A 12,410-nucleotide genomic window follows, 5' to 3' on the forward strand; every position below is an offset into this window, starting at 1 on the left:
GTGAAACACCAATCGACTTACTGTGTACATCTCCTCCAGTCTGGAACAGAACACCTCATTTGCCAGTTTTTCAACAGGGAGAGAGATTTAGCATTGCACCACTTGCCTGGTAACACATTCTGTAAGATGCCAGTTTTGCAACTTCGCAGTGCACAGAGCTCCTATTGAAATGAATGGCAGTGTGGAATTACAGAGTCCCTGATAAATAACAAGGAAAAGGAAATGCTCAGAGTGGAAGCATGGCTGCATGAACCTGCAGAGAGGTTTTCAGGAATCTTGGTAACATTCAGTGATCTGCTGTTAGGTTTTTGGTTTCGTTTACTGCTTTGCTTTAACCTCTTTCTGCCAGTGCTAAGAAGCACAGGGCTGTGGAATTTCCAGACCAGACTCCCATTCAGTTTATAAACAGACTGAAGACATCTGGACTGCCTGCTTTGCAGTCCTTTTCTGAGAACTGTAGCTGGTGCTATCTGATTGTTAGCAGGGAACTTAGATGTCTGCAGTGTAGGAATCGGCATATAATTTGTTGTCACCTGTGTCCTAAAAAGCTGAGTGTGGTTACCAAACTATGAGGACATGCAAAACTGAGATACATACTTAAGTAATAACAGGGAATTATTTAATTATGTCTAGGTTTTACAGACATCCACAAGGAAAGAAAAAAAAAGGAAATGTGTCATAAAATATTTGCTCATCATTTATAGCATCCTCTCCATTAGTAGCATCAGCAATGTGTGGTCAAGGGGGAATTTCTAAAACAAAAGCTAGGAGTAATGAATGATTTAAAGGTACAGTGGATGAAATGCTGGGTTCAGTATTGGGCACCACATTATACCCTTCTTTTGACAAAGATAATTTGAGAATATTCATGGGTTGGGGCTTTTTTGATTTTGTTTTATTGTTGGAAAGGATTGAAGGATTTTTCCTTTTCAGGAATGGGAGTAGACATTTCACCAAGCTCTTCTTATTTGTACTGACATTTATGCATGCTGAAAGAACTATCTGTGTGACCTGCTATGCTTTCAGCAGAGACTACATTAATGATAAAAATGAGCGATCTCAGTTATCACAATCTCATTGAAATAGCCTCTTCTCCCTCCTCCCACCCCCCTTCAAATCATTGCAGTGACCTTGACAGCTGATTGACTGAGAGACATTTATTTTCCAAATGGACTAAATTAATAGCTGTAATGTTTATTTTTGAGGATTAGAGGAATATTTCTAGTATCGATCTATGGTACTGTAGCACAAGAGAAAATAAGAATCTGTGTGTGAACATAGATCCTTACAACATCAGGGGACTGTCTGCAAAGCAAGAGAGAGAAATCTGCTGCTGCAGTTTTTAATGCCTGCAAGCTCCAGGAGCATGGGGAAAGCAGACAGGCTTGGCAGATTTTTTCCAGCATATCTTTAAGCCAGAGGCAAGCACAAACAGTCCCAGACTCAGACGGTTCTCACTCTGCATGTTTTGGCTCTGAAATGACATTTTAGCTATGTTTGATTTTTGAATTTATCACATTTAATGCTGTAGATTACATGTTTTTAAACTGCTGCTCATTATCACTTGAATCCATTTATGGGCCTTTTGTTCTGATGTTGGAAAATGAGTGCCTTCTTTTGGTGTTCAATATTTGGCCTGAGCTGGAAGCTGAGTGCCTCTCCATTGCTCTGTGTTGTTGCATGGTGTTTGGTACCCAGAGCTGCCTAAGCAATTCCCTCTAAGAGATGCAGAATTCTCTGCTGCTGCAGCATGGCTGAGAATTAAAAATTCTAGGCTAAAACCCAGCGGTGTTAACGAGGAGGACCTTTCAAAATCGTAATTCATAGGACCAATAATTGATGGCAAGAAAGAACCTCTAATTTATTTGTGCAAATTCACAAGCTGTGCTCTTATTTTGCAGCCTCTGTTCAGCTGTGGAGGTCACGTCTGGGCCGGGTGATGTACTCCATGGCAAACTGTCTGCTAATGATGAAGGTACGTGGGTGGCAGAGCTGCACAGGTACCGTATATTCCAGAATAGAATGTCAGAGAAAGTGCAGGCAAATTACTGGTGCATAGATAAGACTACCTGACAGTACATGAAGGTTTTGCTTAGTGAAGAATTAATTAGACTTAATAATGTCTTATTTAATAGATAGCTATTTGCAGCAATGTTCTTTGGGAATGTATCTGTACTTATTTCTCCCCAAATCATCCTAGAGAACATGCAATAACAATACAGAATTTGCATTTTTAAATTGAATTTTTCAAACACTTAACTAAATGCTCTAATTAAAAGCAATTATGTGCTCTGTCTTTTTCAAACTGTGCACTAGGAATGTTGCTCTATTTGTGAGGATTAATAACACTGTAGCCTTTGTATCTGATGAAGATCCAGAATGTCTGAGTACATCATCTCTTGTCAACTGATCTCAGCTGTAATACATCTGCTTTCAAGTTTAAATCCTCACTAGCGGGTAGGAGCAGAAGAGAAAAGAATAAAAGCACAAGTGACTATCTTCCACTGTTGCTTTTTTTTTTCCTTGATTCCTCCTTACTTTTAAAACCAATTTTACTCCATTTGTTGCAACACTCTTAGCTTCTCCTTGTATTCAAGAAGTAGAAACAAAACTTCTTCTGCCAATCACCTAATGGTCATGGAAACAGGGATATCACCATTTTTGCAGCAAGCTACTGTTATCCTAAGCTCAAGTGTACTTCACAAATCAATTAGCAGCAACCGCCTCAGAGCAGGGCTGTCAGCAGTATAATCTTTACAGGCACCCTGCTCTTCAGTTGCCCAGGGTCATGCCAGACCTGATTCTCTCATGTTTACTAAGCTACTTACCAAACAGGGCTCCATTCTTAATATTACAGTACCTCAAAAAGTATGATTTTCCTTTTTTTTTTGTTTTAGAAATACAAGAACCAGTTATCCAGATTTACATGAAATGGAGTTATAATTATGGAGAATATAAATTTCTTTTCATAATTATATTGTGATAACATTTCTGTCTTGAATAGAAATAATTGTCCATTAAACTATGAGATATTCTTAAGAGTTAGTAAGCATTTGTGTTTTTAAATAGGTACATGACATACATTCCTGTTTTGAAGGAACTTTCATTTTCAAAAAGCAAGTGATGCAAAGCATGAGTTGCCATCCCAAACAAAGCAGAATATATTAATATGTAAATGATTCTATATATTTTCACAAAGTTCACTTTACTTTTGGCTGTGAATTGTTTTTAAGTCTTAAAGTGCTTTTCTTCTCATGTACACACAAATCCACATGCATGCACGATTCTCACCTTTCTCTCATTTGGTCTTGTTAGTGCTGTTTTCTTTGAGTAATAGAAATATTTGTGAATACCTATGATCACCTTTTTGGAAATGGTACTTCAGAAATACTGCAGCTCAGATACTTCTTAAGACTAGTTATATTTTGGGCCTATCTCACAGGTGTTAAGTTTGAAATTTATGGTTCCACAATAACTTCCAGATTAGCTACAACTGCATAGATGCATAGATTCACCTTAGCGATCACCAAGTCCCAACCTCCTGCCATGGGCAGGGACACCTCCCACCAGACCAGGTTGCTCAGAGCTTTATCCAACCTGCTTTTAAACACTGCCAGGATTGGGGCGTCAGCTGCTTCCCTGGGCAACCTGTGCCAGTATCTCACCACCCTCACAGTAAAAAACCTTTTTCCTGATATCTAATCTCCTAACCTCCTTCAGTTTGTACCCATTACCGTTTGTCCTATCACTGCAGTTCCTAACAAAGGGTCCCTGTGTGGTTTCCCTCTAGGCTCCCTTGTTTTATTGCATAATTACTTGCATCTGGAATTTGCATTTTAGTGCATTGGCTATGGAGTAGTTGTGAGTATCTCAGTGTTCAGAACTATCCCTAGACCATTCTAACATGCAGCAATACTGTAATCATCTTCTCCACCTTCCAGAGTATTCAGCATGAAACTATTTCTTCAAACAATTTTTAAACACAATTTCGTAAGTTCTCCCATGGACAATTATATTAATTGAGCACAGTTCCACGTTTTGTTTGCTGTTGTGTAATACACTTTAAAAACTGCATTTGTTCTTATTCAAGAGTTTCAAGTGTATGTAATTTACGAAGAAAACAGAGTGGGTTTTCCGAGTCGGTGCCATCTATTGCCATCTAGTGACCATTTACAATATTGCAATATTGGTCCCCACGTACTGGTCGGGGGTGGAATACCTTCTGCTAGCAGTAGATTAATAATAATCATTTATTGAAGTAAAATTGTGTGACATCGGTAAGAAAAAAAGAGAAAAACTTACTGTCTTACTTTTACTAACCTCCTTCTTTGGCCAGAAAAACTACAGTAGTATTTAATAGGGAACAATCTTGTAAGGATTGACACTTGAAAATTAAAAAAAATTACTTTTATTAGATGTTAACTATTTAAATCTACTTTAGTTATCCTCAACTCTAATTAGGTTTATTTCATGTCATATCTCTTCTGCATTACTTGTCTGAATGAAAGAATTCTGTTTATGTAGCATAATGATTTTTGTCTTTTTAAATACAACCTCATTGGTTTCACAGTTAAATTCTTGGGATGAAGGGGTATATTATTTTGGAGGTAGTGAGTGAAGCACAAAGAAGTGATTCAACCAGACTTGCACAGGAAACCTATAGTGGAACAAGAAATCAGTCATGTCTCCTTTACCCTGGGACTGTCTTCCCTAGGTACTGAGTTCTGTCTGCTGTGTCCCTTTATCCATGTGACCAGTGGTAGTTGGGCAGCAGTTTTAAGGCAATATTGCTATGCCTTTTCTCCCTGTTCTGGTCCCTTTCTTTGTACAACTTTTCTTAAAAGCCTTCTAGCTTCCTTCTGTGCACCACTGTTGGACTTAACAAAATGACAAAGATGATGAAATGGTGGATCTCAGTCATATCAACTGATGTCAAACAGCTTTTTCACTTCCTGTGAGCAAGGGCTACCTAAGGAAGGATGTGGAAGTACAGCAGGAAGGGGAGACCATGTAACATGTCACTGTATACTTCTGTTTACAAGAACTCTAGGCCTAAACTACTATGAAAGCATATCCTGAATATAGCAGCATGGAGGAATATTCATTTAAAATGCAACTGATGATGTGCATTGCTTCATTTCAGAAGTCTAATTGCAAAATGTCTGTCACTTTACTAAATCACCATGGAAGTGTCTTGAAAACTTTTTAAGTTAAAATTGCTTTTGACATTATCTTACCAGACTTTTATCTCTCTAAGGAATAAACACTTAAGAATTTTCCATATATATTAAAAATGTACTGTAATTAAAGGCACTTTTTAGATTTTTCGGTGTTGTCTTAGATTTTATAGAATTTGCCCTTGGTAAAACAAAAGCATTAGAATTGATTTTAATTTGGTTCTAATACAATTAAAACTGTACTAAGAAGGAGGTAACAGCTTGTGCTAGTGATGCAAGGGACTGATGTCTAAGGACTTCAGTTCCTCTATGATTTAAAGGAGAAAGACTGCGTGAATCATCATGTCTTTTGCCTAACTGTGCTGCAGTACAGCTCTTTGGATTCACAGCACTGTGCATCTCTGCTTTCATAACCCTTCCACAAGTGCACTAGATAGAGGGGAAGGGTAAGTTATCCCTGTCCTCTCTTCCAAAAATATATATGAACTATACACTTTGTATAACTAGAGTTGACTTTTAGTCTAGGGTTGAGTTTTAGTCTAGGAACCTACTCTCAGCATTCCACACATCACAGTCATTTATGCTTATTTCTAAATATCTCTTAATTAATATTTTAAGGTGGTGATGAGGGAAACATGAAAATGTATAATGCAGTGACCATGAAGGGAAGTACAGTTAGACTGTGGTGCATTAAAGGAAAAACAAACCCCAGTTGCCATTTTTGTGCAAGTAGGTCCAGTGGCTTACTAGAACTATTTTGGATTAGTATACTTAATGCCAGCCAAAAATTTTCATAATAGAAGAGGTATTGAATTATAAAACAATTGGCTCATTCATATCCTGAATTGTGTAACTTCAGTCCTTTTGGAATTTTTTTTAATGAAGGTGTGGAAAATCTAAATGCTTGTAATCTTTAAAGACCATGGCAATACATCAGCCCCACCTTTAAGTCTTAAGTTAACAAGCTGTAGCCATTGGGGATTTTGCTGGCAATACTTAATACCTTTTTCTCCTCGCAACCACATCTTGTGACATCCATGACTTCACTCCTATGAGGGGGAGGGTGTTTATCATTCTATCAGACAATTTTTCTTGGACCATGTCACGTTAGCAAAACTGGGAATGACACCAGTCTTTAGTGTGTGAGACCAAATATCATCTATTTTACAATAAGCTCCATTGGAAGGAACTGTCAGATAAGATACCTCTGTAACTTACCACAGAATAGTATCATTCTGTATCATACGTAGGATATTTGAGAAATCTCCTAATGCATCCATGATAGTGTGGGGAGAAGGGTAAATGGCTATAAAACTCACTGTGGGATCCTGGGGTAACTGTAAATGGTTGTATTTAGAAGTGAGCTGTTTTACAGTTTCATCCTGGGGCATCCTTGCCTACGCTCAGGGGTGGCTTTGGACATATATAACTTAAGTCTCCTGTCGTCTCCTGGAAGAAATGGGTCCCATTCCTGTGATAGGCACTGCAAGGCACGGGGTGGGTAAGCACAGGTACAACATGCTGTACTGTCATACGGAAACAGGGTGCAGTGTCCACCAACACAGTGCATAGACTCTTAATGTTCACCTGTACTCTCACATTTTAGGAGGTATCAGTGTTTATGTACTCCTAGTTAAAATGCAGAGAGTGTTGGGGAGTCATTTCATAGGGAATGCAAAAGAGAAGGAAGGTTTTTTTGCCTGACTAGGCCAAATCCATGAAGCCCCTGCAGCATGGGCCTCCAAGACTTGGCTGCTTGTGCCTACTAAGGCTGGCTGCTACCTACACTAGGGAACCTGTGGGGCTGTAATTGTGCAAACAGTGCCCAGTCGTGCAGCTGAGGCATTTCTGCAGTCAGTTCCTGCTAAGCTGTAAATTAAGCTGACAGAAGCATTTTCATATCAACTTACTGCATCATCTCCTGGGAATTGTTTCTGCATCAGTTTGGGGATGTGACTGCAAAGCTCCCATCCCTCATGGTTGTGCTGTGCATCTTTGTTGCGTAGCCAAAGCCTTAGAATGTGCACGAGAGTGAGCAGTGGGTAAGGGGCAGCTTTGGACCATAGAACTGGAAGACATTGAGAATTTGTTATAGTAAAATTACTTCTCCAGTGAGCACATTTTATGCTTGAAGGGATAAAATTCACAGTCATAGACAATCCTTCAGATTTTATAGATTATAGTCTTGCAGGGATTAATAGGTAATACAAGCATGGCTGGGGTTCCTCTAAGGAGCTAGATCACAGGGTTCTTATTCCAAGTTTTTTATGCCTGCCTAACACAGTGGGACTCCATGATCAATTAAGTCCTTTACTGAGAGCTGTTACAGTGAAAATTTAGTTTTTCCTATGTCATAAATTTATGAAAAATTGTGGTTGCATTGTTTTCATCACATCTGAGTTCTGAGTGTTAAATAAATCAGAATTTAAATAAATATATTGTGTATATGACCTGCTGGATTTGCTCTTTCCATTACCAATACTAAGTGTGAACATGGCATGGCACATTGGAATTAGAATGAACTCTAACTGTTAGTAATTGTTTGGAACTAATCATTATACCCACAGTATACAAGTTATTTGCAAAAGAAAGGTCCTGCAGAGTGCTTCCTGGGCTGTTTAAGTCAGCTTCTACTATTGTGGGACATGTAATTTCTCTCATACACAGATCAGACTCCAAAGCTTTGTCTTGATGGGGTTTTTTTTGTTTGTATGAAACAATAAATATGTTCTGAATAGAATGGTTTGGGTTGGAACAGACCCTTAAAGGTCATTTAGTCCAACCTCCCCCTGAAGTGCACTGGGACATCTTGAACTGGATTGGGTACCACATCCAACCTGACCTGGAACATTTCCAGGAATGGGGCATCCATGACCTCTCTGGGCAACCTGTGCCTGTATTTCATTGTCCTCGTTGTAAAAAGTGTCTTTCTTACACCTAGTGTAAGTCATCCCTTCTTTAGTTTAAAACCATTACCTCTTGTCCTGTCACAACAGGCCCTGATAAAAGGTTTGTCCCCATCTTTCTTACAAGCCTGTTTCAAGTACTGAAAGGCCACAGTGAGGTCTCCCCTTCTTTTCCAGGCTGAACAACCCCAACTCTCAGCCTTTCCCTCCTGAGAGGTGTTCCATCATTCTGATAATTTTTGTGGCACTTCTCTGGACCTGCTCCAACAGGCTCATGTTTTCCCTATGCTGAGGACTCCACAGCTAGATGTGGGGTTCAGTCATTTTAAGTGCAGCATCAGGAAAAGAAATCCATTACACCTGAGGAACATTGCCTCCTCAGACTAAGCAAGAGATGAAGAAAAACTACCGTTACTAGTAGCTGCAATCTCATTAGGGACAAGTTAAAGAAGTACCAAAATTTGACCAAGGAAAATGATTGGGTAAAAAATATCCCAAGATGTCTGTGCAGTTTTGAAAGATTATTTGCTTCCTAACACCCACCACAAATTCTTGTATTAAGTTGAAGGGCAGGACTGTTAAGAAGCACTAAATTATTACAGCACAGAGTCTTCTGTCTTTGCATAGTTTGGCCTTTATAAGCAGAGACAGGCACTCTCTGCCTCTGCTCAGTTTCTCCAAGAAGCTGTAGCTGAGGCTAGTGCAGCCCTGTGCCCTGTGAACAGACCTACAGCGTGTCTTCCAGTCAGCCGAGAGCCACACTCACTGTTTCTCATGTGTGCCTGCCAAGCACCATGTATCCAGGCTCTGAAAGTCATGGACTGTCCAGATCACTGAATTACTGTGGTTTAAGCACGAAACAGCTGGACTGCAGGAGTCAGTCACATGGGCATTTCTTGCCTGTGGGAAATGGAACCATGATTTTGTTTCATCTTTTGTCACTGGTCATTAGCTAGAGGGTATGGTGGCACTGCATCTTGAGCAGGCAGATCTCAGAGCTGCCCCTTGCCAACACAGCCTTTGTGCAGATGTGAAGTGGTATCGCTTGCAAAGCTTTCTGGAGATCAGAACCAGCCCACCCCTTACGTAGCCTTAGCCCAAATCAGTTTTCTATTTAGATTACTTTTGCTTTTATGCAGTATAGTAGAAAAAAACAACGGTTTGGGTAGAGGGGTGGAAGGTGTCTTGTTTCCCTTGGCAGTAGTGCTAGTTTGTGTACTGAAAATGTGTAGGAATTTCTGTTTCTGGCATTTTTCACAACTTAAGAGCATGTGCATAGACAGTTCCCAAAGCTTCAGAATATGGTTTGTTAAACCGTGTAAATTATACATATATTTGAAATGTGAGACACCTCTCAAGTATGTATACCCCAGTCACAGAGAAGGTGCTTGACTTTCGTCCTAAATCATAATCTAAGCTGAAGAGTAAATGTTCAGAGTTTTAGTTTTTAGCATTTAGCTACAAAACGAATATGCTCCAGTTAAAAAAAAAAAAAAAAAAAAAAGACCCCCTGTATATGCAGTTGCAGTGTAACTGAGAAAAGACCGGTATAGTCAGCTCTTAGTGCCAGCAGTGATTGGTAGAAATTCTGTCCCACCAACAAGTTGCAATCACTTTAATTCTGTTTGAATATGTCTTTAAAAAGAAGGAAACATAAAGGCTGAAGAATGCTGAGTTTAAATACCTGATCGTGTGCTTTTCACCTTTAGGACTATGTGCTTGCTGTGGATGCTTATCACACCGTCATCAAATGTTACCCACAGCAAGAGCCTCAGCTGCTGAGTGGAATTGGAAGGATTTTCCTTCAGGTATGCATTTTATTCTACATTTGCTATTAAGTCATTGAGGATGTAGAGAATAATTGAGCTATGTAGAGAATAATTGTTGCATTTAAAACTATAGCATTTTTATAGGGCACATGTCAAATTGTAGAGTCTTACTGGAAAATGACTGGGTATGTTACTGGTACTGCTTTGCTGACAAAAGTGTCTGTCCTAGTGTCACACTCACCAGTCTGTTTGTAGCTCCATTTGCTATAGAAAAACTTTCACTCTCAGTAGGAAAGCATAACTTACAGTCATTTGAAGTCATTGACCTCCATGACACTGCCTCTAACAACAGGCCTTTACTGTTTACTGGTTTTACTCTCAGGACTGGACATAGCAAAATGGTGTATGAGGAGTCCTTGACATTTTCATGTGCTCTAGATAGTAGTTAAAAAGAATCGCTTCTAAATGCAAATTATTTCCTTTTTTCTATAAGGTTTTATTGTTGGCATGTTGTCTTTTTTTTGTGACAAAATCTTCAGCTCTCTCTGGGGGGGTACTGTTGCAACAGATGTAAGATTTTGATGTATTAAGAGAAATAAGCACCGCACAGGTAAACCAAACCAAGAAGTTCAAATTAAAGTATAAATGTGTTGCAGGCCTGGGCACCATCATTTTGGTAAGATCACTCTGTGGTATGTGTGCACTGTTGACAAGGCACTTTCTGAAAAAAAAATGTCTTGCAAGTAAAATGGGAAAGCATTTTTCTTAGATTCAAATGTCACAGCTTCTCAAAAACAGGTAGTAATTCCCAAATAACCTCAGACTGTAATGTTAACTTTGAACATTTTCCAAGAGAAGTGGAAGAGAGCCAGATTACAGCTGCTTATCAGTCACAGATACTGTTTGACAATAGACATCACACATACGAAACGAAGCAATAATGTAGAATCAAGTGTAATTCAGGAGTTAGACAAAAATTGTAACCTTTTTCAACACATAAAACTTTACTTTCTGTGTGGTTTTTTTCTTAATTAAATTGAGTTTACTAGTTTAAGGCATTGTACCTTGTTCGCATGTAGTGGGGCATAAAGAGGTCTAGATCTGATGTACAACCTTCAGCTGTTGCCTTAAGTAAGTGGGAAATGAGGATGAGAGAAGTGAAGAATGCAGGAAAAGACAGAGGTTACCAGAGAGAAATTTTCGGAAGCACTGTAATTCCATCAGCAATCACCTGACCTGTAAAACAAATTCACGTGCAATGGGGAAACAGTGAATCATTTTAGTCTTTAGGATCATACTGTGTGTTGCTAATAGACTCTGCTCACTGTAACTGCCATTTAAATAACCACATTAAAGAATTTAGAAAGTAGAAAGCTGTCTGACCTTACCCTCTGCAGTAGATTGTTGCAAACCAGACTCAAAAGCAATAAATAAATCCTAGGAGTACTTAAGAAAAATGGTACTGGTTTCCAGACAAACAACAAGCTTAAGCACATAGTATATTGGAGGCTCCTTGTTGAAGGATATGGAGTTGAGAAGTTGAGAAACCGAAATGTTAAACTGGCTGTGATTCAAACCAAAGACTGGGAGTAATATACAAATACAAAATGGGAAGCAACAGCAAGGCACCCTTCTGTAGAAAGGAGTTAAGCTAAGTGTAAGCAAACTACATGTGGGTAAACAAATCAGACTTCCAAAAGACTTGGTGCAAAAGCAAACTTCATATTCATATGTGAAACATAAAGTGATTCTTCCATTCTCACCACTGGTGAGAGATCAGTTGGAGTGTTGTGACCCCTTAGGTGGGCATTTGGGGAGGATGTGAAGTAACAGGAGAGAGGTCAGAGAAGAAGAGTAAGAATTATGAGAGAACCCAGAAAGCATTATCCATGAGAAGGGGGTGAACACTGATTTGCTTGAAAATTGATTCTCAGTCTAGATGGAGAAAGTTAAATTTTTCAAGTATGTAAAAAAGGCCCTTGAAAAAGAGGACTTGTACTTTCTCCCTGACCAGCATGGACAGGACAAAAAGTTCAGTTAAAAAGTGCAGTAATATAGAGTGTATTTTCTAATACCAAGGCAATTTAAGAATTCTGGAACAAGTTTCCTAGGAAGACTGTGTAATATTCACCATCTGAGAGCTTAAGGAGACTTCAACTCATTTGTCACAAACATTTTTAGTAGTGTCGTCCTGTTCTTGAACAAACAAGTGATTTCTTGAGGGCCCCTTGAATCTCCCCACTGGAGGGCTGCATGGTTTCCATGGCTTTATGCTTCTCAGCTAGTTTCATTTTACTCCTTTTGATAGATTCTGATAGATTTATTTTACCTAGTACTAATTTTTTTATTTCTTCCATCTCTCCAGTACACTGTTAACTTATTTACCAAAGGGGCCTTCTCCAAATCTTATTTTTCATCTCAAATAGCAATATATGGGCCATACCCTTAGGTGAAATACTTGTTCCTTTCTAGTAATCCCCTTCCCCATTTCCCCCTGCCCCATAAAATCTGTACTTCTTTATGCCAGCTTTGAAATATCTCATTCCTTCAGCCTACAC

At 39.0% G+C, this 12,410-nt stretch overlaps 1 protein-coding gene across 1 annotated transcript in view; it reads left to right on the top strand.

Annotated features, from left to right (window-relative positions):
• The window catches only part of TRAPPC12 (trafficking protein particle complex 12), a 47,744-nt gene that overhangs the window by 32,440 nt on the left and 2,894 nt on the right, over window positions 1–12,410 (top strand). The window contains 2 exon segments of the mRNA XM_009083759.1: window positions 1,902–1,975; window positions 9,793–9,891. Of these exon segments, the coding sequence (XP_009082007.1) occupies window positions 1,902–1,975; window positions 9,793–9,891 (173 nt within the window).

This window comes from Acanthisitta chloris, unplaced genomic scaffold, assembly GCF_000695815.1.
Source record: "Acanthisitta chloris isolate BGI_N310 unplaced genomic scaffold, ASM69581v1 scaffold17330, whole genome shotgun sequence".
NCBI lineage: Eukaryota > Metazoa > Chordata > Aves > Passeriformes > Acanthisittidae > Acanthisitta > Acanthisitta chloris.